Source organism: Helicoverpa armigera, chromosome 16 (genome assembly GCF_030705265.1).
Source record: "Helicoverpa armigera isolate CAAS_96S chromosome 16, ASM3070526v1, whole genome shotgun sequence".
Lineage (NCBI taxonomy): Eukaryota > Metazoa > Arthropoda > Insecta > Lepidoptera > Noctuidae > Helicoverpa > Helicoverpa armigera.
This window is the reverse complement of record NC_087135.1, coordinates 10985844-11013080: the sequence shown is the minus strand read 5'-3', so window position 1 is coordinate 11013080 and position 27237 is coordinate 10985844. Positions and strand designations below refer to the sequence as shown.

At 34.2% G+C, this 27237-nt stretch overlaps 1 protein-coding gene across 1 annotated transcript; it reads left to right on the top strand.

Annotated features, from left to right (window-relative positions):
• The first annotated feature begins 14132 nt into the window (after positions 1-14132).
• LOC110381343 (keratin-associated protein 19-2) lies at positions 14133-23425 on the top strand. Its single transcript, XM_021341648.3, has 4 exons — positions 14133-14211; positions 17211-17385; positions 21656-21796; positions 22958-23425. The coding sequence occupies exons 1-4, from the start codon at positions 14200-14202 to the stop codon at positions 23110-23112; spliced, it is 483 nt and encodes a 160-aa protein (XP_021197323.3). The 5' UTR covers positions 14133-14199; the 3' UTR covers positions 23113-23425.
• Positions 23426-27237: the final 3812 nt, after the last annotated feature.

The window sequence follows — 27237 nt, the reverse complement described above, 5'->3', positions numbered from 1 at the left end:
GTAATAAAATATCAATTTTTGTTTATGTCATGTGTACAAAAAATAAAAATATATGATGTCCAGTTTTTGACACAAGCAAATGCACTCGACTGTACTGGGCAGCGTTAAGCCTGTGATACACCGCGATCGCGGCGAGCCACGCGATAACATCACGGATCGCGAACACTGATACCTGACTGTACCTACCATTTGTAAACCTAGATTTATTTCGACAGACTTCCCACGAAAGTAGAAGGTTCGTTTGTTTTTGTATTTTAGGTGTAATATGAGCTAGAGTTAATCCTAACTAAACCTCTTTTATTTAAACCTGTAATAGTGTGATCATTACTTATGTCAAAAAAATCTTCTCTGATTAGCATTATTCAGAAGTTGAAAATACGGGTAGAATGAGTTTGAAAAAAAAAATGTTGGAGGCAGTAATTAAATGAACAAGTCCAATAATTCTACTAAAAACTTTTTGTAGTACATAGCTGTCTGCAAAAAAAAAGAAATACTTGAGGAAACGTAGAACTTCAATCTAGATCTCAAAATTGACAAATTCTCACGTATTCTCCTCCCACAATTTCCCTTAGTAGTGGTCCCACTAGAGGAACGTTACCCCATTTAACAGTACGCTTTGTGTAGGACCGCGCCGCGATCAACATACGATACGTACATTTTACTAGACACGTCGTTTTCCTGAGTCGAAACCGAATCAAATGGAAAAGTACTCGTGTTCTCGAAAAATTGTTATAGGTTCTAAAGTTAAGATTCTTTTTTGGGAAAGGAAAGGATTTATTTTTTAGTACAATAATAAATTCATGTCAAAAAAGGCACATTTTTGACAAGTGTAATTTTGATGGCAAGATTCTACTTCATACAATGTACGCGCACATTTGTTCGCGAACAAAACAAACATTTGTGTGCATGCCAATGTTTCAGACTAGTGGTATCTCGCCTTTAATCTCCATTAAATCAATCAGGCTATGATATATTTTAAAGTAAGGTGTAACAAAGGCTTTATACCAAGTTGTTTATTCGATTAGAATACATATAATAAATATGACTGCGCAGAATTGGTACTCAAGGTTTCATAATGCTCCAATTGTAATGACTCACTATAATATTAAGCTGTAGGTATAGTGTAGATTACATGATCTTCGACGCTATTTAAATAATAGGCATGCGTGTGATTCGCTATGATTATTTGTAAAAGCTCTTTATCACCTCAATTAAGTAGTTTAATAAAGTTATGGAAGAAGAAGACATGCTGCGCTGATCCCAAAAACCATTAGGATAAAGGCTGGAAAATTATGTATAATTATATAAACCAAATGCCATTTTCCTTTGACCACAACTCGGCCTCAATAATGAGATACCTTCAGCCTTCAGTCATAAAACTAGGTAAAGTTCCTTTTTCCCGGTATCAAAAACAGAATCCAGTCTGATAGTCAGTAACTCGCTCGCTAATTCGATTTTGTAACTCGAGGTTTATACCCGAATACTTCGCTCGTAATTGCTGTTACTATTTACGATCAGTTCCCGTGAAAAATATGTGAAAAATATGGTTGTGAGGGCATTTCTTTTTTTAATAAAAGTACATTTCTTTCTCTTTTTTGTATAACTGTATATTTTGATATCAAAATGATTTCTGTAGGGCCTATACTACCAGGGCCAAACTTTTTTAAACAATCTAACAACGGCAGTATGACGCCTGCTTATAGAAAAGGCATAAGCATAGATCACATGCTTGCTTAAAATAGATTGACGATTTCAGACTTATCGAGATAATAATCGGATGTCTGGTTTTACGAGCACCAGGAGAGTATTAGAGGTCAGGCTAGGCAAAGTGTGAAATAAAACTTAAGTTTTATTAGAATAATAATTGTAGGATATAATTTAATACACAAATGCGTGCGCATTCCTTCCACGTTTGAAAGATTACATCAAACATTATAGACAGATAAGTTTAATGCTTCATAACTAATTAACTCAAGGCGGTTCGTTGTTTTATCTACTTCATATATTAGTTAAATATTAATTAAGAATATCCTTACATGTACGTTAGGTATAATTATTATAATTTATAGACGTTTTTATTCAAAAAGATAATAAAATTCTGTAGTAAGTTTTTTTGGTTAACGGTAAAACTTAACAGTTTTGAAAAAAATACTGATTTTGGGTATGATTATTGTAGCTTAGGTCAATTATAGTAGGTAAACAAAAGATAACAAATGAATTAAATATGTATCTCCACAGGCCCTTCATAGATACTTTGTAAGACCTTGAAAGATTGATAAAAAAAAAATCTTTGACGTAAATGAAATAAGATTGATGATTTTATCAAATTATCTTGACGCACAATACTATGTAATAATAGACCCCCATGGTTACAAATTGAAAATGACGTCAAAAATTACGTCTTCGCTGGTTTATTTTACTCACAAGGATTATCAAAATTCGAAGTTTTTCAGATACCTAATACAGTGTTAATGACCAAATCGAGCGAATTTTCTAAACACACGTACAAAACTTATAAAAGTTGTAATGTGCGCACTATAGTACATCTCCATAAAACTAATTTATAAGCTTAATCAAACTAGCGGCCGACAAAAAGTTTGCAGTGAACTCTGAAATAATAGGTATCTACTACCCAACAAACAAAAAATCCTCTCATAGTGGCTAAAAATGCCAAAAATTTATTTCTTATAAGAGCCGTATTAACGCTAATAAGGGTGCGTTTGGGCACAAATTACAAGAACAATAACCTCAAACCCCCCTTATATTTGCTTTATTGTCAGCTTCTTTTTCTTATATGTACTTTATTATAGCAAGCGATAAGGAAGTCAAACTAATAAAAGCAAAAGGATTTGCTCTTAAAAAGCCAACCAACCTTATACATGTTTTATAATGGCGAGCAACAAGGGAGTAAAACTTATAGCGGCAAGACAAATTCTATTTTAAAGCTATTCGTCTTAAAATCAGTGTTTGAGATTCTGCAACAAGTGTTTTGTTGAGTGATTTTTCACAGTTTGGCAGCGTCAACGAGTATTTTAAAGAAAACAAGAACCATGATTAATTTCATTTATTTTTTTTAGTGTACCTGAATCCGAGAGTATATTGTGCTTGTTTATTGAGAAAACTGTGTGGGAATTCAAACGTATGATAAAATGTGGTACAAAAAGTGTAATTATATCAACGCGCCCTTGAATTTGAGTAGTTTTGACGTAAAAATGTGAATAATTATTAAGGCATGTTTTTTATAACGCTTTTACAAGGGTAATATCATTCTCACAACGTCTATTAGAAATCTATAAGATTATAAGCTCTGTAATGGCAAAATTTATTCCATCTGCTATCGCCATTTTATCTACCGTTAGGGTTCCTTTCATCATTCCGTAGCTGTATTAATATTAGCTATATTACATTTTAGGTATTATCACAATGGTCGTATTTACGGAGAAGATCTCACTGTCCAAAACAAGAGATGGCCATGGAATTTGACACATTTTATCGTACGAAGAAAATGTTTTCATTGCAAATATCAGACTTTGTCAAACATACCTTCACACTTTGTGATTGGTCGTGAAAAAATAGAAGTTTTGCTACTATTCACTTTCTTGTTTGGTCAAAATTGTAAAGAGTATTTGATTTATGATCTTTATTGAAGATGAATGTGTTGAAGATGAAAAATTATTAATCCATAATTTTATTACACATTTCTCAGTAGTAATAAAAAATTTCAATACCTAGCAATGGAAAATAATTATTAATAGGTAAATGTAAATAAATAGATATTTTAATAAATAGATTGTAATATTTTTAATAGATCACCCAAAGCCATTGTGAAATATTATTTTTTACTGCCCAGTTTTTGACATCACCACCGATATCAATCTTATTCAACTCAAAAAAAAAAATATGTCTTCTTCACTACCACTACCGTTATATTCTTCTTGACTGATTTCCTGTATACTTCATTGTCATCTTCCATAAAATCATTGACGGAACCCTCAAGTGATTTGTTGGTATCGGGTTGTCATTTTGTAGTATTATACTCGTAGCAGTAAAAGTGGTATAAGAATATTTTAATATGACCATCTAGAGAATAAGACCTTTTTAATGACTTATAAGTGATTATGGATTGCGTTCATTCTTGTAAAGACCATATAAAATGCAGAATATTGTTTGTTGGGTAGACATCTTATGAAATGCTCCTATGAGTGTAAAAGTATCATAGTGAGCTTATGCATTACTATTATAAGAACAGTTAGCCAAATGAAAAGCTTTTATAAGGTTTTGAATATTATAAGGCTTAAAAGCATTGTAAATGCGCTTATGAGAATAACACATTTTCAATCCTTATTATAATCATGTAATTTGGACTTGTTATGGTTAACCCAACCAAATTATAAGAGTAAAGGTAATATTAGCCAAATCTTCTTATATTGTGCCATAATAAGGAACATTGACATAATGAAAGCGATTTTAAAGCAACTATAAGGAATTAGACCTTAAACATATAATTTTATAAGAGTAGCTTGTTTGTTGGGTAGGTAGTGAATTTTAGGTCGATATAACAAACAAAAATTCAGTCTGAATCTCCCACTCTGAAAAATGCTACCCACACAAGACACACTTAAGTCCACCAAAAAAAAACTTCCTGCGGTCAAACAAAGTTTCTCTCAGAACCTTGCAGCAGTTTAGCAGGTAAACGCACAAAAACAAACACACAGCGTACTTGTACGTAATTGGAGCGACCTCAAATGGGACGAAGTTACAGTTTTTTGTGGGAAATCCTTAACAATGAGGTAGGTACAGTCAACTTCAGGTGGTAACAGTTTTAGAGGAAAATCGTACTTATCACTATTGAGTTAAGGTGCATGACAGTTACCACTGATGTGCGGTCTACCGTACCTATAAACAGGTGTGCTGTGCTTAATTATATTTTTCTTACTACAATGGAGTGTGCTTAGAATTTATTTTATTTTACTTTATTGTAATTATCTGGGAAGTTTGTTGAATGGGTGTGTGACATTGTCGCCGTGGCGTGGCATAAGATGGTTTGACCTGATAACGTGGTGCCGAGTACTAGAAATATTTTTATTTTTCAATGGTATTGGTAACCTTCTTTTATAAGCTTTATTTTTCATGGCGGTTTTTATAGCATTAGGGGACCCTCTTGATAATGTATACCTTATAATATTAATATTATCAAATCAGGTAGTATTCATCGACATTCATTCCTTGTTAGCTAGAACTTTGTCAATCCAATAATGTTCCAAATCGAATAATGTGCTGCATAAATCCTGTTATATACTTTTCTAATCACAGGACCAAGCTATATGAATTTTCAAAACCTTTTTGATGTAACTCCTGACTCTAAACATCAAACTGGACCCCAGGAGGGATTAAAAATCCACTTCATTATGTTCCAAAACTCTTAGTTTACAAACTTATAAATATTAGTACTGTCATTAATCTTCTCGTCTGTCGGTTAGTCGCCGGGGAATACAATCCGTGATTATAATGTGATTAACTTAGATAGTCAAATGTTGGCTGAATTTAAATCTAATTTAAATGTAAAGATTATAGTTAAAAAAGCTAATATAATTGTACAGACTGATCATGAAAAAGTTACTTAAGATATACTCTTTACATTTACTTTTAATTAATTAGGTAGTGTGCAAATTGAAATTCATATATAATTTAATAATTTTTCAGTAGGTTTATTTAAAATGAAACTTCAATCGAAATTAAATATTGAAAATGATATCTAAGATCACTACTAGGCTCCGTTAAAACAGTAATATGTTTAGAAAAAAATACAGTTATTAAATGGTCTTGAAAAACTAAGTGTTAACATAACCCAGGCATTTTAAAAATGATAATTATTTTAATACCTAGATTATATTCTTGCATATTTTATTACTGAGCTAGTTTCGCGGCCTTGCTTATGTGTATTATTTTAAATAGCTCTTTGAGAAAATTGCGAATTATATGCACGAACAAAAAGAATTTGTAATACATGCAAGAATTACTTTTCTAGAGCTTGTATTGCATTCTTATTATTTCTTGTAAACTAGAATTTCTCAACAAGAATTATTTCTAAATTCTTTAAACCAGGATTTGGACATCAGTTTTTTTTTATTTAACCTCCTCAACGCAGTGTTCTAGGCAACCTGGTACCCCTTGTTTTCAGACTTTCTGGCTTCTCGCCACCTGCAGCGCCAAAGGGCCAGGCCACAACAGTGCGTTGCGGCGTCGCATCGCAAAAACAACATTGCACAGCTATGCGATTAATATGATATGCGTCGTTGATTTTTGCGATGCGACGCCGCAACGCACTGTTGTGGCCTGGCCCAAAGATGTGCTTTCCGAAACACGGAGGAATTCCTTATGACATGTTGGTGAATATTCAATTAACCGACCGCACGTTGTTTAAACTTATCATTGTTAGTGTACATTTTTTACTTAGCCACAAGTTCCTGTATGTGTAGTACCCATAAAGACCTACTAACTCTATATTGGCTACAGGTCTCACTTTTTTGTGGGAAATCACCAAATGATAGCTTCCGCTGTGGGTGCAGCGCGAGGGAGTGTTAGGCACTTACTGACCCACCATGTTACTTCTTACGCAGCAGAGCTGCAGTAACTCTTTCGAACAATCCCGCAGCCCCGGCAGTCTTTGGCTCTGGTGGACCCCAATGGGATTGGTTATATCACTTGGCAGCTTATGTAATTTTAAGACTTCCTGGCCTATATGAGTCACTGGACCATATAAATAAATCTTTAAAAATAAACAAAGGAAACGGACATGGACTTACATGTTAATTGCACTTTAAATATTTTGTAACAACATTTAAGTGCGCTTAGTCACATAATGGTTGGTTTTATTGTTTGTAACTACATTTTGTTGTAAGTTACCTCAGTAATGAACTGGAAATTATGACTATTCCTGTTTTTTTTTTATTATTTACAACTACCTATTAAATTTTTTTGGTGTAATAACATCGACAAAACATAGCTGTCTAAATAAAGTTTAGTTTTTACGTTCTCCGGCGTACCTAAGTTGTATGCTTCGAAGTATCTAGCATAAGAGCTCCCGTACACTGAAGATTATTAACCAATAGTTGGCCATATGGTTTATGGTAATTCCATTTACTTGATCATCAAAAACGTATGTCAGTAACTCATAGTTTGTCATGTTATGTAGGTACTTATTATTATTTATAGATGCTTGAAGACTGTTTTACGAATATTCTCGCAATTACCATTTACCGTGAATATGCAAAATCTGACCATAACTTAATTTATCACAAAGGTCTTGGTTTACCTTTGTCATATTTCTTTTTTATAATTTTCTCCACAAAAAAGTTTTGTATTTTATACTAGCCGTTTTCCCGCGGTTTCACCCGCGTCCCGTGGTAACTACTGCTCGTACCGGGATAAAATATAGCCTATGTTACTCGCGGATAATGTAGCTTTTGAATGGTGAAAGAATTTTTAAAAACTGTCCAGTTGTTTTTGAGCCTATTCATTACAACCAAACAAACAAACAAACAAAGTTTTCCTCTTTATAATATTAGTATAGACATGAGATTGACTATAATTTTCCCTAGTTTACTCCTCTTTTTCGGACCGATCAACCATAAGGTAAAGCATAGAGCGGTCTGTCTGCGGATGGGTGACCATCTTGTCAAAACGATTTCTTCTATCTTTTAGCAAAGCAGATGCTGATTAGTCTGACTTTATATATTTTCTTCAAATGTGTTTTTTTTTTATGCTGTGTGTTCTTCACAATTTCACACATAAATCATATCAGGTTCGAAGTAAGTACACGGGTATGTGCAAAATTTGGCAACAATCAGTCAAGAACGAACCAAGCTATTACCCACAAACAATCCTTCATACTATTGTAACATTATTAACAAGGTATTTTGTAATCAGACCAGATTTTGCAATAAAAATGCTTCGATTCCGCAATTTTGATTCGGAATTTGCTAACGGATGTCCTGTCTTTGTAATTTGATAGTACTTAGGGCAGTATCATTAGTTGATTAATATCGATCTTGATATAGTTAAAATTATATGTGTTGCTAAGTTGGTCTTACAGTCACAACCATGAATGTGCAATTGAAAGTTTTAGGGTCGATAATCTGGTCAGGCAAATTACATAGGTAGTAAATAAGAGCCCGGAATTTTGTCAGAATAGCTAGTGAAAATCTTATGAAAACATTCATTTAGGAACCTGTCACAAAAAACTATGTTACTTTGTTTGGAACCATTGCACCTCCCTTCGAAGAATGACGTTAAGCAATTTAAAAAAAAACTTAGTGAAATTATGCATTCTAAAAAGCTTTCTAAATGGAAGACAGCTTTTTCTAGTATAGAATGCCTATGGCATTAAGTCCGCCTATGTAATATTTTTGTTGCATAAAGTTTAAATAAATAAATATAAAATATTATCATTAAATACAGATATTACAACTAAGCAAAAGAACACTACTTTGTAAGAAATACTTACTTAGACTTAGATACGCAGAAAATCATCACGCAATAACAAAATTAGCTAATAAGCCATAATAGCTAGGAATAATATGGTTCAATTCCAAAACTACCAAATATAGAAACTGAGACAATTGCAAATAAACTAAATATCTAGACCGTGTTACGAAAAGGCTAGGCAGATGATGACGAAACCGAATCATCCCATGTACGCAGAAATTGTAGCGCTAATATTTTCCAATTACGATTGACGTATTAAATACAGGTTGCTTGAAATAAATTACCTTTTACTTAATGTTTACTTTTTTTTATGTTTACTCATATTTAAGCCGAAAGTCATGATAAATAGATTAGATGTATTGAAATACTTTTTGATTTTCAGATAATATTATATCTTTTTATATTTTTGGAGTGCCTTATTCTCAATTCTTCTTTTACTTTATGATCTAGGTACGACGAATTGCAAAGCAAAAACAAATACAAGAAACGATTAAGTCGTTTTAGATAGTTGATATAGTATTTTTGGACCACGATAATTGTATGAATTTCTTTAGTGCTTTTAGTTTTCCAGCTCTTAAACGGTTTAGATAAAGATCAATATTGAAATGAACCCATCCAGTACCATCACATCACATACCTATTCAGCCACAGAACTAATCATAACCCTGTAAACCCTGTACAGTCATAACCCTGATGTCGTTGACCTTGGCACGTGGAGGATCATTTTCTCGGTTTGTGGTCAAGCTTTTCACTTACGGACTCATGTTCATATTGTTTCATGTGATAGGGTGTATTTTAATGTTGTTAATACTTTTAGTTGAATTTTTCACTGATTTCCAAAGGCATTTTTCAAGTATGTTTACTGCAAGGTACTTGAATTTTGGAAATATATTTTTACTTGGGAGAGCTTCCTATACCTCTTATTCCGAAGAAGTGCGAGAAGGACTTCCCTCAATACGCGGATGGAATTAATCACAAATGAAACTACAAACTAACGTCATCAAACAGTCTCACAACATGCGATATATGCTTAAAAAACAACACCCTATAAACACACATGCGTACAATGCATTCATTGTTTTAATTACAAAGCTATACCGTAGATGCAATTACCCGATACTGACAGAATTATAGCCGGGGAGCCTGTTGCAAATATTACGTCAACTTGTGATTTATCTGAGGAGCTTCGGTTATTGAGAAAGGTAGGTGTGTCTGGTTAATGTGTGACCTCTTTTTGAATAGGATGTTCAATGGATATTGATGAATTGAGGCTAGATTTTCTTAGTTCTCCGCAATCCAAAGAGGATCTTTGAGCGTTGACGTACGCGAGACACAATTGATCTTCTATCTTTTATAAATAGCGGCATACAAAAGTAAAAAAATCCAGTTTCTAATGTACCTTTATTCATGGTAAATGATATCTCAATCGATTCAGCTATTTTAGCAAGCCTAACGAACAAACAAAAATAATCCGACCACTAGATACGACTGTCGTTTTTCTTTCAGTCATGCATCAGTTCTTAAGGGCTCTACACACCAAAGCCGCTGACCCGGCGGCACAGCCCGGCGGCACGACTGCCGCGGCATGTGGTGTTCTAGTAATTGTCAAATACTCTATGAAAGCCGGCGGCATGAATGTACAAAATACGGCCGGCGGGTTGGGCCGCCGGGCTGTGCCGCCGGCATCAGCGGCTTTGGTGTGTAGACACCATTACAGGCATTTTTATTTAAAGCAAATTGACAAAAAGCCTTAATTTACTATCTTTTTATATCCCCATTTTTAAGTAGATATCTTTAAATAGGGCGTTTAATCTACTATGGGCAGGAACAAGCTTATAATTTTCCTACAGCTATCATAACGTGATTCGCCATTTCAAATGAGTTATCTAAGAGAAACAAATTCGTTCAAGAAGGAAGGTCAATTTCGCTTCATTATGCAAGACGTCACGCCAAGGTCACGTGAAAACAACAACGAAAGTAACTAACAGCTTCCTTTGTTTTAAAACTTAAACAATCTCTTTCTGGGATGGCTTAAAATAGAAGAGCTGAAAGTGGATTAAATGAACTTAATTTGACCACGAGTGTCTAATCTCAAGGATACCCTGAGTACAGTTTAACTTTACACAAAGTATTGTTTATATCTATATTGTATTGAACTGCTGGGCAAAGGCCTCTCCCATACTCTTTCATCTTTTTCTGGCGATAGTATGCTGGGCCAGGAATTTTACCGGGTCTTCATGCCAATGCTTCCTTGGTCTGCCTCTAGTTCACCTTAAACTTATATGTTTTCAAGTCAAGCTTTTAGGGATGAACTAGTTCATATCTGTTGTATTAGGAGTAACAACGAATACATTTGCAAAAAGTTGTCCGGTAGAATGCGAGCGAAGACATCAAAAACAGCTCGTTACATCTAAAACAGTATTATAAACTATGAAACTAAATCTTCAATTTAACAAACAGCTACAACCCATAACAATTTAACATCTAGGCACATATAATATTACAGTAACAACATTATTTACGTCTTGTAACTCAGTTGTTTGAGTTCAACACTGGAGTCTAAACTCTCAAGTTAGACGGTTAGATGCTACAGCCTGCAGGCTATTACTGATTTGTGACACGCGTTTACTGTAGCTATGATTTACTTTGTGTTACTAGTGGTTGCTTCTGGTTTCACGTGCAGTCCTAGGAAAGGTACTCATACTCAGCTATAAGCGATTAAAGCTGTTACATTATTTTTGTATAACTATCAAAAATGATCCTTCCCTCTAAATGTGAAGCAGGAATGCCAGACTTTTCTTGACATAGAATCTACCTTTGTTCCTTCTGGAGCCTTTGTTGTATCAGAAACCCGGTAACTTTATCTATAATCCCGTATCCCCTTGCATGAAGCAACTTAGACTGGAAGTCGACCCCAACAAATATAATTATTATTTAAAATGAACTATGTGATCTAATAGTTATGAACACCCCAGCAACTTTGTTACTCTGTCACACAAATTCATCTTCACAAGATTAATATGTTACAACAGATATTGATATTGTCATGTTCTAAACTAAGCTGTGATGATCAATAATTACTGGCCAATCAATTGTTAACAGATGACTGTTAATTAAGAATGTGAAGGGCTGTAATTTTGAACACTTAGCTCAATTAAATTAATCTTTGGGAGTATTTACCGAAATTACTGAATTGATTATGATTCAATTACGTGCCTTGATTAACCATTAACTATTGGGATACTTCAACAAGATTTCATACAAACTATTTCATCATTTCCAAACAATGTTGGAGTTGACTTCCTGTCTTCCCGGGTGTAGTAGAGTACCAATGTTTAATTATGTGTTTGTATAAATCACAGATCAGGCAAAGTTGTGAATGTTAGAGTCGAAATTAAAATAAAGTTCCTTGAATTTGGTAGCAACGAAATAATCAAAAAGTAATCCCTAGACTAGACTTTTTCTGACTAAACCAACCTTCATTCCTTCTAGAGCTTTCGTGTACCAGGGTCACCTTTTCCCCAACCCAAAAGTATTTAGACATACTGGGGCATTACCAATGAAAATAAAAATAGTTGCATAATAACAGAGTAACAAAATCTTCTGCATTTTAACTTACACACAACTTGGGTGGCCATACAAACACCACCTGCAACTCAATATTGCTTTGTAAGCAATCAATAAATAAATTCCTGACACCAGCATAATGTACCTATTAGTATCATGCTGTTCTTTTATGTGGAACCTTAAATACCTTATTTAATAGAAGGGACAGATATATTATTCCATGTTCTAATAAGACCTGAAATGAAAAGGATTTTTACTGAGCTCCGATTATGCAATATTTTCGCCATGTTACTAAGAGCATGAAATTTATACTTATTTCTGAAAAATCTCATAAACTTTAGACTAGCAAACTTGTACTTTGCAATGGCCACGAAAAGTTACTGATTCAAAAACAATAGAGTTAGCCGAGCTGCCGATTAAAAAATAAAAAATCGCTAAAAAAACTTTTAAGTTAAACGGTTTTATCTTATGTGCACTGAAAACTAGAAAATAAAAAAAATAGTTACTTACCTGTCAACCTACGTAGGTGGTCCCAGTCATATTAGACTAAAATAAAAACGTGGGGCCCATTAACTATTGCTGTAGTACTCTCTTCTAGAGGTATAATAGGTGTGGATTGCATCGACTTACTATAATCGTAACTGGAGATTTTGACAATCAATAATCAGCCGTAGCTCATGATCTACCAAAGTATAAAGATATGCTTTGCCATAGGTAGGATTTCACAGGGGCCCCACGTTTTTATTTTAGTCTAATATGACCGGGACCACCTACGTAGGTTGACAGGTAAGTAACTATTTTTTTATTTTCTAGTTTTCAGTGCACAAAGATAAAACCGTTTAACTTAAAAGTTTTTACCGATTTTTATTTTCTAGTTTTAGTATTTAATGAAAATGCCTACCGAATATTCCTCATTCTATCTAATTCATTTAGTGCATCATTATTACACGGTCTGTTACCTGACAATTTATTACAATCTAATTCCTCAATACATAGCCCTTCCAGATACTTTTTTTTTAACGACCCCAAAAATCATCACATGACCTCTCCTGCTGTGGGTCAGCAGCGGTGAGGGAGTGCCAGACTCTTGACTAAGAACCGTTTTGTTCCGTCGTAGGCCTTTAATGTACCAGGGCCGTGGTAACTCTTTCGAACAATCTCGCAGCCCAGGCAGGTCTTGGCCCTGTTGGTCCCCGCTGGAGTTACTGACAGTTTTCTACTTGTGAAGCCCTTTTATTTGATACCCATATTGGTGGGATTGATAAAAAATTGTTATCAGCCATTTGGTAGCGGCGGCCATCTTAGATTTCAATTTTGCATAGTAAATTGTATTCTACTTGTTGAGACCTTTCATTTGATACCCATGTTGATGGGATTGATAAAACCTACGTTATCCGCCATTTTGTAGCGGCCGCCATCTTGGATTTCAATTTTTTATAGTATATTGTATTCTGCTTGTTGAGCCCTTTCATTTGATACCCATATTGATGGGATTGATAAAATCTACGTTATCCGCCATTTTGTGCCGGCGGCCATATTGGATTTACAATGTTATTGATATTACTATATTGTATTGTCATCGGAATTAAAGGTGTATACAAAATTTCAGATTAATCGGTTGACAGGAAGAGGGTGAAATTTGAATTACTAAATTTGACCCAAGAAAAAAGAATGAATAAATAATAAAACAAACTGGGTGAGCTAAATAAAACCGTTTAATAAAAACCAGTGAAATGACTTAGAACGTCTGACCACACCTTGAAACAAAACTTACTGTTGTAGACATATCCTGCCATCATAAACAATCGGCCTAGCTATTTTCCAAGGTCATACTAAAATCTACCGAGATCTCTTATAAAGAAACCACAATAAATCAGCTGAAAAAAAAAACAAATGAATGTAACCCATAACCCAAAATGTATTAACCCCACCCATACAAATATCGACTCTAAAAACTAAGCTGTATAATTCAATTTACCTAAACAATCTTCACCAATATATTTCATACTTCTTCACCCCTACTGATATCCTTGGCAGAAGAAAAAAATGTAAATAATTGAAGCATGTAGTACCAGCTAGGTGAGTATATAAACTGGCTGCGCGGGAGTCGGTCATCAGTTGTAGCTGTGAAATTTTGTAGCCAACATGAAATTCTTGGTAAGGGATTTACTTATATTTAATTTTTGGGGGGCTTTTGGTGAATAAAGTGTGTTTTGTTAATGGATTGATATCAGTGGTTTTAATAATAAAAATCTAATGTTTTTAAACAAAAAATATTAATTCTTTTAAAAATATTAATTTTATGCATTATTTATCAATTTTAGAAAAAAATAAATAACAAAGTGTTTTATGTGCCGGATAAAAAGTTGCAGTGATTTGCATAGTTATAACATAATTCACTTTGGGTGCATTTAGTATTTCATTAATTTATTTGCTTAATAAAACCACCAGTCTTTATTTAAAATGCCAAAAACTAAAGTATTTTGCATGTATATTGTGCTTACATTGCATGATGCACCTTTGCAGCGTTTATGATAACGTGTAGATGATTAGCACTCACTTAGCTAAGCTTAGCTTTTACGCACAACCAAAATAATAAACTTAGTAAATTATTATTTTTATTTATTATATTTATGTATTCTGCGTAGTTTGCCTTTGCATGAAATTGAGCTTATAACCAACGTTTTATACACAAACTAAATTTTAAAAGTGTCTCAATATTTTTGCAATACACTGTACTTCACATTTGACAGTACAAATCACATCGAGCCTCAAGCATAGTGTCCACATGCTATAGGAAATTGCACACTTTGGCCTAGATCACCATGGAAAATTATACCCTAACCCGCTATATAGGATATGATTCATACGATTGTTGATATTTAAAGTTGCAACAAATGGTACACTGCTTGTTATTAATTTTGTTGGTATTTTGAAGTAGATAGAGGTAGTTTTACAAAAGCACTTTAGTATAGTAATACTACAGTAGTCAGAAATACTTTAAAACACTGTAAAGAGTAATGGTAATTTTTTTATGAACAGATGTAGTAATAAGTGTAATATTTTTATCTAACCCAATTTTACTGTCATTTAGTGTACATATATGCAAATCTATGTTTCGACACTAAAATAATATAAATTAGACTGCATGTATAAATAACAAACAATGCTTTATTTTATATTTGTACTTCTCTTTATCCACCAAAGTATAGTTTTCTTTCGTAATGGTATTGTAGTGCATGATCTTTAACTAAAAAACGTAATGAACTCATAACCTTTCAATATGCAGACCACACCTTAACCTTTGGGCTACTAAGTACTAACCTAAACAAGAGCACATTATATTGGCACTGTTAGCTATTATAAATCCAGTACATTTTAGTACAGGTACTTAGTTTGCATTTAATATAGTGTAGTATCTTGACATTTCAGACAAACAAAAAATATCTTTTCCGGTTGTTTAGACCCGTTTTTGCAAAGTTTTCAAGTATTTTAAATTAAATATTGATTCAAAAAATTTGTTTTTTTTTTCAGTAATACTAACAACACAGTAATACACAGTAATACATAATACACAGTACGTAATATACGTAATACACAGTAATATTGAAAAAATCCTAAAAAAAATAAACCGGTTTTATAATTACTCAAAAACTGTGAACTAGTGAACAAATGAATAAAATTTATCAATGAAATAAATCTTAATAAACCTGATTGTTCGTACTAAATATACCTATAATAGTGTTAATGATACACTCTATAATTAAAAGTTTAGCATAACAACGGAAGTTGTAAAACTTGCTATTATTTCAATCTAATGATACAAAGATAATATTTTTTTGATATCATTGTCTGTGATATTTTTTTTTTCGCTGCTCATTAAAAAGTTTTTTGATGTTTTTGTCATTCGCATTTTTTTGCTGACTTAATTAATAGTTTTTTTGCTGAATTGTGTGTGAAGCTATACTTTTTAAAATAATATTAATTAAAGTATTTTTACAGTTACAAAATAAAATATAACAGTTACATAAACCGTATTTTGTTAAAAAATAAACAGTAAATAAACTCTTATTTCAGAATATAACGTTGCTGAATATACTTTTTCATCACTAATTATGATCATAATTTCAGATTTCCGTTCTGAAATTGCTTTAAAAATGCAAATTAATTCATGGAGGTCGAGAATTTTAATTTTGCTTCCACAATCAATTAGCTTCGGTGTAAATTAACGGATTTTGTAGGAAACACAAAATATCTATTTCTGGATAAGATCAAAAGGGCAGGATATTAATAACTTTGAAGAGTTCATCAATCTGGTTAAATTTTGGTTTATACAAGTTTAATTTGTTCAAGAAGTTACAACCTTGAGTTTCAGTTTGAATTATTGTGTTCAAGAAATTAATTAATTAGAGACCACCTCGCCAAATCGCAGCTAATATTAGTCAATTTAATTTTAAAAATAATACTTAATATAATAAATTACCTATAACCATCATCATCAACTCCAGTATTCCAAATTCCTAGACAGCAAAAATATGACCATCATACACCTTAAAATCTTAAAATCTAGCCCCACACCAAGTTCACTCAACCCCTTTAATTATCACGTTGTACGACAACGACTGGTCTAATTATACACACTTATGTTCGGCCCAAGTTTCACAACACAGGATATCCTACAAAGACAAAAGGATTGTATCAATAGGGATTGCTTCATCCCTTTTAATGTTTAATCAGTAATCTTAGTGTTTTAATATTCAGAAAGGCTGTATTTCTGTAGATGGGAACATTACCTTTAAAAGGTATGATGATGGATATTAAAGGGTACGGGAAGGAATACATTTTGAGATCAAAATAATCTGTAGATAAGATTTTTGTTGTGATCTTGTTGAGTTAGAAATATATTTTTACATATATATTTTGAAAACTAAGGGTCTGATTTTGGTAGTGATAACTTTGTGGTAGAACTAAAGTTAGATACGTACGATATCTGGTAGTAAGACTTCACTTATATACTGTAGGATAGCTCGTGTGTTCTTACTGTAGTTTTTAAGTCATCCGAAGCTTACGTCTTGAGCCAAAAAAACCTATAGCTCAAAAACAAAAGGTGCCAATTCTAACTACAAAATATTAACCCTTATTTCTTCTATCTCCAGATTGTCCTAGCCGTAGCCATGGTGGCGGTCTCCGCCGAGGAAGCCGCGAAGAAGACGGAGAAGCGAGGCCTCTCCGGCCTCGGGTATGGCGGCCTCGGATACAGCGGCGTCGGGTATGACGGCGGCCTCGGATACGGTGGGCTCGGATACGGAGGACTCGGATATGGCGGATACGGTAAGTGAATTTTAAAATTAGAACAAATACTGAAACAGGGTTTTTTTGGATCTTTATTAATAAAAAAAAATATAAGGGTACATTTAGGGCCTTTTTTGTGGGAAGTCATCAAATGGAGGTGCAGCGTAAGCGAGTGTCCAAGCTGTGTCATTGACGGTCTGAATAAACTTTAGTCACCCCATGCCTAAATCTAACCAAAACGAATTTTAATGCCTGCATTGTATTCTGCGACACCGATGACTTTCTTATTCATTGAGCATTACCTATAGTTAGCCTCTACGGATGACTGGGTCCACACAAAAGCCTGGTCAATGGCCTAGGTTTTCCTGTAATAGATTTCCTTAGAACAATCACGCGATTTAAATATCTTCGTATCAGGTTACTGCAAAGTTCTGGAGAGTACTAACAAGCCTAGAAATATCTAATACCAGGATTTAGAGGAAATTTCAAACAATCGACCGCAGCCAAGTTGTCTGCCTAACTTTAAATTGGCCAAGAGCCTTACATCTGGTGGACGTGACACGGGCACCAAGTAACTTGGCCACGCTGGCTTCATTCCGAACACTTTGATATTACTATTTGGTGTCCTCTTCAAAATGTCTGTTGTGGTAAGGGGAGGATTTTTTTTTCATGATCAAATATAATTTTGTCCAATTTTAGGTGTTCTTGGCAAAAAATGGGCCTCTAATTGCCTCACTAATTAATTTAAAGGGCACTTTCAAACCGTAGGTATCGATTCGTCCCTCATTTGCAACTGTCCATAAATTTTAAAGCGTAAAGCGCTGAGCAAAATGCGCACACAATTAACGTCTCTTAGACGATCTATAAAACAGCGCTACAGCTCTATAGTTCCTAAGAGATTAATACTAGGAACAAGTGCTCTTTTTAGAACTCATTACCACCCCTGAAAGAGGAATTCCAACCTTATTTGTTTTACTCTAAAGTCGATAATAGCTCTGGCAATGTCTAAGTTATCAAAGTAATTGGTCTACCCGTGACAAATTCTATCCTATTAGGCTGTTGGAACTTATTTAGGAAATTAACTGCATTATTTTAAGGTTAAGGACAAATGCCTAGTGTTTGATTAGGAATAAATTGCCTACGCCTACTAATGTTAAATCCCTGTTTGAATTAATAGTTCTTGTACTGTTATTACTGGTATAAGTGCAGTATAATTTGCTGTAATTTATAAAACATTGATTGTCTTATTAATGTGTGACTAATCATTCTGGATTACCTATAAAGGTCTTATGACTAATTTAAAATCTACTTAAAGTTGGTCCCACGTTAAAAAAAAATTCAGTTTTATTACCCAGCAAAAAAATATGTTGGGAAAATGACAAAAACAAGTTTTCCAAATCCAAGGATTCAATTTAACAAAATTATTCACTTTTATAATATAATAAAAAAAAACAATATCAAGTAACATCCGGCAAGGATATTATCACTTTTTTGTCACAACTTTTTGTTACGAAAATGGTCAATGAATTCAATGTAAAGGTCGCAGATTGTCAATTAGGCAAAAAACCTATCGTAAGTTACGATATTTTATAATAATTATCTTGTACGCATGACTGGTTACTGTGATTGTATGAATCAGCCTTTTTGTTATGGTCATTCATTCGATAATAATCGACATTACGTGGGAACAAAAAACTTATCGAAGTCACTTTAAATATTTTCAAGTAATAGTTTCAGCGGTTAAGTTATTTTGGAGATATTTAGACTAAATCTAAGTATGACTTTATCGTTGTCAGTAGCTGGATTAAAACTGAAGGATTCCTTCATTTTAATTTCAGCCCGACCAAAAAGAAATCTGTTTGCTAAGGATATTCTATCCTCCGTGATATAGATATTTTATAACCTATGTGCGCTGTTTCACAGCCATGTAATTTTGTTTGTTTTAATGTCTTGTACGTTTGAAACTTACACAGCTTCTATAACAGCTTATTTCTAGCACTGTTAATTGCAAAATTATTTAAATGGCAAAGCTAGTGCAGCGTTCCCGTTGTAATTTTCTTGTATCATGAATATCGTTTAATATTGTATGCGTTGTATGATCTAAATACATCCTCATATCATGTCCAGTGCCACATCAGATCCCTAACCACCTGACTGCTCGGAAATTGCTGCTACTTCATCCCTATACAGCAGATGTGATTTGCAAACTGTCTCACATAATATTGCGTTCGTTTCGCCACAGAATATTCTAGTAGGAATGTTGAAGTGTAATCCCATATGATATGATGTATGGATTGCTCGTAATTCGATGTGATGGGTACCGTCAGGATATGAGAAAATGATGCATTGGATAACTAGTTTGGTGCTTACATTTAAACTTAGTATTGTGGCTCCAAGGGTAGGCACAAATAAGGTTAGGCAATATAATATATGTAGGTCCAATGGTATCAAGTAAATATGACAGCCAGACATTCTAGGCTATAACTTTGTCCAACTTGAGAATTAAACCTTAGACTAAATGCAGCTGTGATGGCCAAATCTAAGCACGAAATTGCTTATAATTAAAACAGCTTCTGCCTAAAACCTTACCTGCATAATTAGCATACAAAGTCTCCAAATCGATTTGCAATCAGTCTTTAATAAACTTTAAAACAAAGCAAATGTCCACTATTGTCATCTATTGTTAGTCATCAATGTCAGGCCACAGTGTGAGAAACTGTGGTCCTTGGCACACTGCTTAAGAGTAGTCAACGTGTAATTTTGTGTTACATCGTTGACCGTAACCACGGAGCAAGGAAAGGTAGCGGAGATGCCATAAGGAAGGTAGGTCAGGCGCCTTCTTGTAGGTCAAGCAACGTACGATAGGCGTGATCAGTAACTAGAACTAACGAGTCGTTCGGGATCGTTGTCAAATCAAAACGGAAGATTGGTCTTGACTGATTGGTGATTTTATTTTGAAAATAATGGACGGGTTCTATAGAAGGCATGTGATGGTGGAGCTAGTAACATTCCTCGTTCCCCGAATACCCGCACTTTTGCTCGTTACTTTCATTGGAGATTTTGCGTTATGACATCTCTGCTAGTTATTTTATTCTCCATGACCGTAACGTAGGGGTTGGGTAACGTAATTAGTTAGACTGTGTGTTGTTTTAGTTTAAGCTGTCATGTGGGTGCGATAATCGTCATACTTTAATTGGTGGTACTACTAACGGCTCGCTAAATTGAGATGCCTAGACTGACAAGCATGTTTTAAACTTTGTTTTGTTTAGTTTAAACGCTGTAGGTAATAGTCTAGACTTACAATGTGGAGGTCAGGGATTTCGTGATTAAAGCCAAACATTTTTCTTCTTAGTGAAAAATACTCTGTCTCATAATGGATAGTATGATATACATTTTTGAACATGTAACTTGTACATGGCTAGGCAATCTCCAGCTGCATCAGCTAATTTCATTTCAAGTAATTTAGTTGACAATTATTTTCATTTATTTATAAAGGGTGATTTTTTTGCTGGTATCTTTTTGGCAACACTGTTTTTGGTAGATCACGCGTGAATCGTGTCTTGTGTCATTGTGAAACTTGTTCAGTATGGTCTATAATTTAACCATGAATCAACTTACGAACGAACAACGCTTGCAAATTATTGAATTTTACTATCAAAGACGACAATGGCCGAAACGTTACTGTGAATGGCGGGCGTTACCGTGTGATGATTGGCGATTTTTTTTTGCCCAAAATGGAAGAATTGGACATGCCTGACATGTGGTACCAACAAGACGGTGCCACATGCCACACGGCACGCGAAACAATGGCCTAATTGAGAGCAGGCTTCGCTGAACAGTTTAACTCAAGTTTTGGGCTCGTCAATTGGCCGCCTAGATCGTGTGATCTAACGCCTTTGGACTATTTCTTGTGGAGCCAGCAACGATTGACGCACTGGGAGCCAAAAAGCATTTATTCGTAATATACCGGCTGATATGTTGGAGAGAGTGCCGAAATTGGGCCTTGCGAATGGGCCATCTAAACCGGAGCCGCGGCCAGCATTTGCATGAAATCATCTTCAAACATTAAATTATATTGATCGTTCCATCGATTCCAATAAAGATTTCATCAAATTTTTCAAGTTTTTTGTGCTTTTTTTGAAAATCAAATCCTATACCTCTTAAAAAATCACCCTTTACTTGCATTGGCCATCTACCCAGCGCAGAGACCTATTTTTATACCCATATGTATATGACCACCATGTTTATGTACCAAACATTGAACCACCATATATCACATCTTATTTATCCATCGTCCTTGTATCCACAGCAGCTGCACCAGTAGCAGTGAGCAAGGTGGCGTACACCACTGCTCACGGCGCCGGGTACGGCGGTTACGGCGGATACGGCGGATATGGCGGATACAGCGGCCTCGGCGGATACGGAGGCCTTAGCGGTTATGGCGGTCTTGGTAAGTCGACATAATAGAAAGTTTTTGAATTGTTTACAAGGACATCTATCTATATTACGGTGATGACATATGAAAAAGATTAATTTTATTTTTATTTTATTTTATTCGAAAAACAAACAGTTTTACAAAAAGCACTTAACTACAATTTATAACAACTTGAAACCAATTACATGTTTTCGCATATCAATAGTACGTGATAGTTTTAGACATTTCCCCTGTGCTTAAGGATACTAACCTACATCAAGACATGGTATTGGTGGGGAGATTGTTGCGCCACTTGTTTTTCCCGGAAAGAACATAGAAAGTGATAGGACATTAGGGACTATTTTTGAAAATGTTGACGTTCAAAAGGAGCTCTTGAGCTACGTTTGTAAAATTAAATTGAGTTTGATCAATATGTCGCAAAAGTATATAAACCTGTGCGTTAATCAAGACAAAAAAAACAAACGCCCATTATACCAGAATTATAATTACCACGTTAATTATATCTAACAAACAACGTAACTCTCAAACGTGGGAACTTGAATCAAGTGTAAAATAGTTTCTGAATAGCCGATTTTTATCTCAAACAATACCGGTATTGTTCTTAACAACAATAATATCAATAGCTATCTTTAATATGTTTTTAGTTAGCGTTGAATAAAGTTAGTATTGTAAGGTTTCCGTAACAGAATGTGTTAACTTTGTTCTTGACAAGCTATGTATTGCTAATTAGCTTGTACCCTTATTAGCGTGTTCCGAGTTTCTGCTACGGTTTGAAAGCATTATTTATGAAATATAAGGAAGTTTTACTCATATTTTAAGACGGTGGATATTGGTGTTTTAATGATCGTGGCAAAAACGTAGCTTAGGTATTCACGATATTTTTTCTCCAGTATAATGTTTAAGTAACTCAACTAAAACTATAACTTGTATAAAGAAACTTTATATCCTTTCTTCTAATTATTACATCAGTTCAGCTGATTCGTCGAGACTGATAAGCTCTTATATACTTTAAAGTTCATTTGTGACCTCTTTTCTGGTGGAAAATTATCAAATGACCCCCTTCTTGAGGGAGTATCAAATTTCAACTGACTAACACCACCATGATTGTTTCTTCTGGATCTCTTTGTGAACTAGGGCCAAATAACCCGTAATTAAATGTAATCCTCTTTCCTTCAGGTTACGGCCATGGTGGTTACTACAGCGCTCCCGCAGTGTCCTACGCCAACCAGGTAGCCTATGGCGGTTACGGCGGATACGGAGGCCACGGACTTGGATACGGCGGTCACGGCCTCGGATACGGAGGCGGTCTCGGATATTACGGACATCACTAAACTGACCTCATCACTTACAAAATTGTGTTCAAATTCTGTAATTTTTTTCTTCAACTTTTTTTTAAATACTCGGAGCAATGGACTTTGGGTTTTTTTATTATTATTGTAACTTTTTTAAACTGTGATTTATTTGGGATGTGATATTTTATTATGTCTTGATATTTATGATTGTTGGAGGAAATAAAACCCTGAGTCTGTTGTTTGAATATAATAAAAATAACGATGCAGTGAGCTAATGCTTGCTAATTTTTGTACAACGAAATATTGCCTGAGAGTCTTTGTAAATATCTTAATAAAATACTTATAAAATCAACTCGCTGTATATCTGCCTTTAAGTATAAGTAATAATCCCTACTAATATTACAAATGCAAATATAACTCTGTCTTGGCGCCAAAACCACTGAACTGATTTAAATGAAAAGTTTGTACACAGATTAGACTAGTAGATTTAACATTATGACAAAGTTAAGATGCAGTATTTTTGGAGGACACTTAACAAAACCTCTGTTACCTCTGTCTCTCCTCTCAGTCAAAGGTCTACTACTGAATGGACTGTATGAATCACACAGGGTATTTGAACACTGAACCAATATTTATTCGCTTTATTTTAAAAGCCTTAAAATGCAATATTCACATGCGATTTAAACTGGTTAACAGCTTAAAATCGGCACGGCATTACCATAAATGAATTATTAAAAATTGGTGTCAAAAATATGTTTTATTCAGTAAAGGGATGATAATTTTGGGGGTGGATGTGAAATGGTGTGTGGGTAGACCACAAGCTTTTATGGCATTTTATAAAACTTTGATTGGAGCAAGTTTTTTGAGGTCTCCCAGTAGAGGTGGTGAGGTTTGAGTCATAAGCGATCGCGGGGATTGATTTTTGGGAAAAACTACAAAATTGTGTAATATTTTAATAATTTTTAGATAGAAAAGGGAAATGTTTTTTTGTATCTAAAACTAGTAATTTCCCCTTATCCAAAGATAGGAATGCCTATTATGAGGTGTGAGGAAATCTTTATAATTTCTTCGAAACCTTATACCTACAGACAGAAGTTTTATCTGTTTTGGTCTAACAAATAATATCATCTTTCAGATCTTTACAAGAATCATGAAAAAATTACACGTTACTACTGATAGATCTATACATATAATAAATCTGTAGAAAAGTAATTTTTGTACATTGAAGAAATTGACAAAAAAAATAGCCAGCAAGTTAAAGGATAACTAACAAAACCCATTTCCATCATTTTTGTCATTTTTGTCTGTTTGTCTGTTTGTCTGTTTGTCTGTTTGTCTGTTTATCTGTTTATCTGTTTGTTCGTTCGGGATTCACGTAAAATCTACGAATCCAATGCAGACAATGCTTATATACAAAAATTCTACGTAACTTGGGGTATTACTTAGTTTTTGTTTCATCGAAATCGATTCACTCTATCAAAAGATATGATTAATTTTGTGAATTCAAGATGTAAAATATTACGACACGCAATCTGTTTGTCAAAACTGTACATTTGAATGTTGTACTTATATTAGTTGATCGGTCTATTATTAACCTTTACACAGAAAATCACACCCTCATAAGTAACTTTGGAAGAAAAAAAAAATATGAAAATTTTGTTTAGCCAAGGTTAAAGTAGCTCCATCTGTGGTAATCTGTGGTAAATAAAATACACTCTTTTGCAAAAAAACGGGCACCTATGCGAAATCTTAGTTTTAAGGACTTTACGCGTATTTCAAAGGGTTTTAATGATTGTAGTATATTTCTAGCATCAAATGAGTTAGCCAAGCATGCGTGAGAGTGTATTCAAAATTTGAATTTTGTACAATTGATAAGAAATTGGTTAAACCTTGTTTTGGACTACTTGCTGGCAGAAAGTTCGTCGTAGTTTTAAAAAGTTTTTGAAGTGATTTTCAGGAAAATGATAATGCAGTTTTAATGAATGATTAATGTATTTTTTTGTTAGATCAAAACATTTTTGAAAAACTATGCGTATTGATAAAATTTTCACCTGCTCTAAATGGTCTATGCTGATGATCGACGGCAATGTTAAGAGTTTCGGTATTTTAGTGTAAAGCGTTTCTATTGTTTAGATATTGTACTAACGTGTTTTAAAAAATCGCTTTTTCATAAATAAACACTATTTAGAAGAGTATCGGTACCTTTGTCTGCGATAAAACCAATTTAAAGTAAGCAGTGCCCATCACAACTCGTCTCCTATAGGACTTTGACATTTTTAAAAGTCTTGAAATTTTACAAAATACAGAAAATAGCGCATAGACTGTGAGCACGAGGTCCTAAGGTCTCGTAATTACTGATTTTTAAACAACCTCGTCTCTTGGGAAACTCCGTAGACCTCTGAAGATCTGTGAGTCAGAGCGTTCAAATAGCGTGTTTTCATCCGACGGATATTTTATTAAATAAACTTGCCTACAAAGAGATTTTCTGGCATCTGCAGCACTTTCCTGCTTAAATCATAACAATAATTGGCTAGCTGCTCATTTCTTAAGAAACATACGTTTGGCCAATAATTTTAAATTCTTGACTCCCTTTCAGCTAAATCGTTGTTTAGTAACCCGATACCTATGGAGTTATCGAGAGCTTCAACGAGGCAATAATTTGACTTTTTAGATAGCTTTAACCCTCCTCATCATTTTTCATGTGGTTAATTTTAACTTTTATCACAAAATTTGGTATTTTTTAATGTCAAAGTCCGATAAAGGCCGATTGTGATCGGCACTGCTTACTTTAATTTTGTTTTGTCGCAGCCAAAGGTACCGATACTCTTCTAAATAGTGTTTATTTATGAAAAAGCGATATTTTAAAACACGTTAGTACAATATCTAAACAATAGAACGCTTTACACTAAAATACCGAAACTCTTAACATTGCCATCAATCATCAGTATAGTCAATTTAGAGCAGGTGAACATATTATCAAATACGCATAGTTTTTCAAAAATGTTTTGATGTAACAAAAAAGTACATTACTCATTCATTAAAACTGCATTATCATTTTCCTGAAAATCACTTCAAAAACTTTTTAAAACTACGACGAACTTTCTGCCAGCAAGTAGTCCAAAACAAGGTTTAACCAATTTCTTATCAATGAGGGTTTTCTCTAATTTTTCTGCCACAGGGTGGCGCCACGTATGCGTCTGGTCCAAACAGCTGTCAAATAGTATGGAATTGTAGGGTCCGAACTAATTATTTATTGAAATTCTGTTATATTGGAAGTGTTATTGATTTTATTATGGACTACGATTGGAATAAGTTTTCCGAACTAAAAATTGAGCTTAGAAAGAGGGGTGCAAAAGTCACTGGTACTAAGGCAAAAGCTCGTTGAACGGCAGATAACGCAACGTACTAGAATTTGTTTACACAATATGATTTAGTTTTTTTATCTACTCAACTGTAATTGTAAAACACTAATGCAGTGCTTTAATTATACAATAAAAATCACTAAAATCGTTCACGGTTCATAGTAAAGATAAGCACTTTGACGGGTACTTGGACCTGACGCCTCGGTGCTGCCACCTCGTGGACGCCATATTAGAAAACCCTCATTGTACAAAATTCAAATTTAGAATACACTCTCACGCATGCTCGGCTAACTCATTTGATGCTAGAAACATACTACTATCATTAAAACCCTTTGAAATACACGTAAAGTCCTTAAAACTAAGATTTCGCATAGGTGCCCGTTTTTTTTGCAAAAGAGTTTACATCAAATTTGTCAAAGGAGTGAGGTGGTAAATGACAATAAATTACAATACATTCTTTATAGAGGACTAGCTGTTGCCCGCGACTTCGTACGCGGATCCTGTCCCTTATGCCAGCGACTACGGGGTCAGCAAAATCAAAGATCTGAATAGTCTGATATCGAATTTTAAGGGACCGAAGAGAAACGTTCTATATACTTAATTTTTGTACTTTAACAGCAAAAGCACAGCAGACTAAACAAAACGCTGAGAACTGAACCGCAATAGACGTGACCATAGGGATAAAAGTAGTGATTCTAATTAGTCCGCATTTGTGTGTGGCAAAAATATTACACAAGTATTATTACGTAAAAAAACATTAAATAGATGACAAAGTCGTGGTGACTTAGTGGAAGTCGTGGTG

What these genes read in the sequence shown, in the direction of transcription:
- LOC110381343 (XM_021341648.3), top strand. An exon ending in ACTCGGATATGGCGGATACG is followed by an intron (nt 17,386 to 21,655) that starts GTAAGTGAATTT and finishes TTGTATCCACAG; the next exon opens with CAGCTGCACCAGTAGCAGTG. An exon ending in TAGCGGTTATGGCGGTCTTG is followed by an intron (nt 21,797 to 22,957) that starts GTAAGTCGACAT and finishes TCTTTCCTTCAG; the next exon opens with GTTACGGCCATGGTGGTTAC.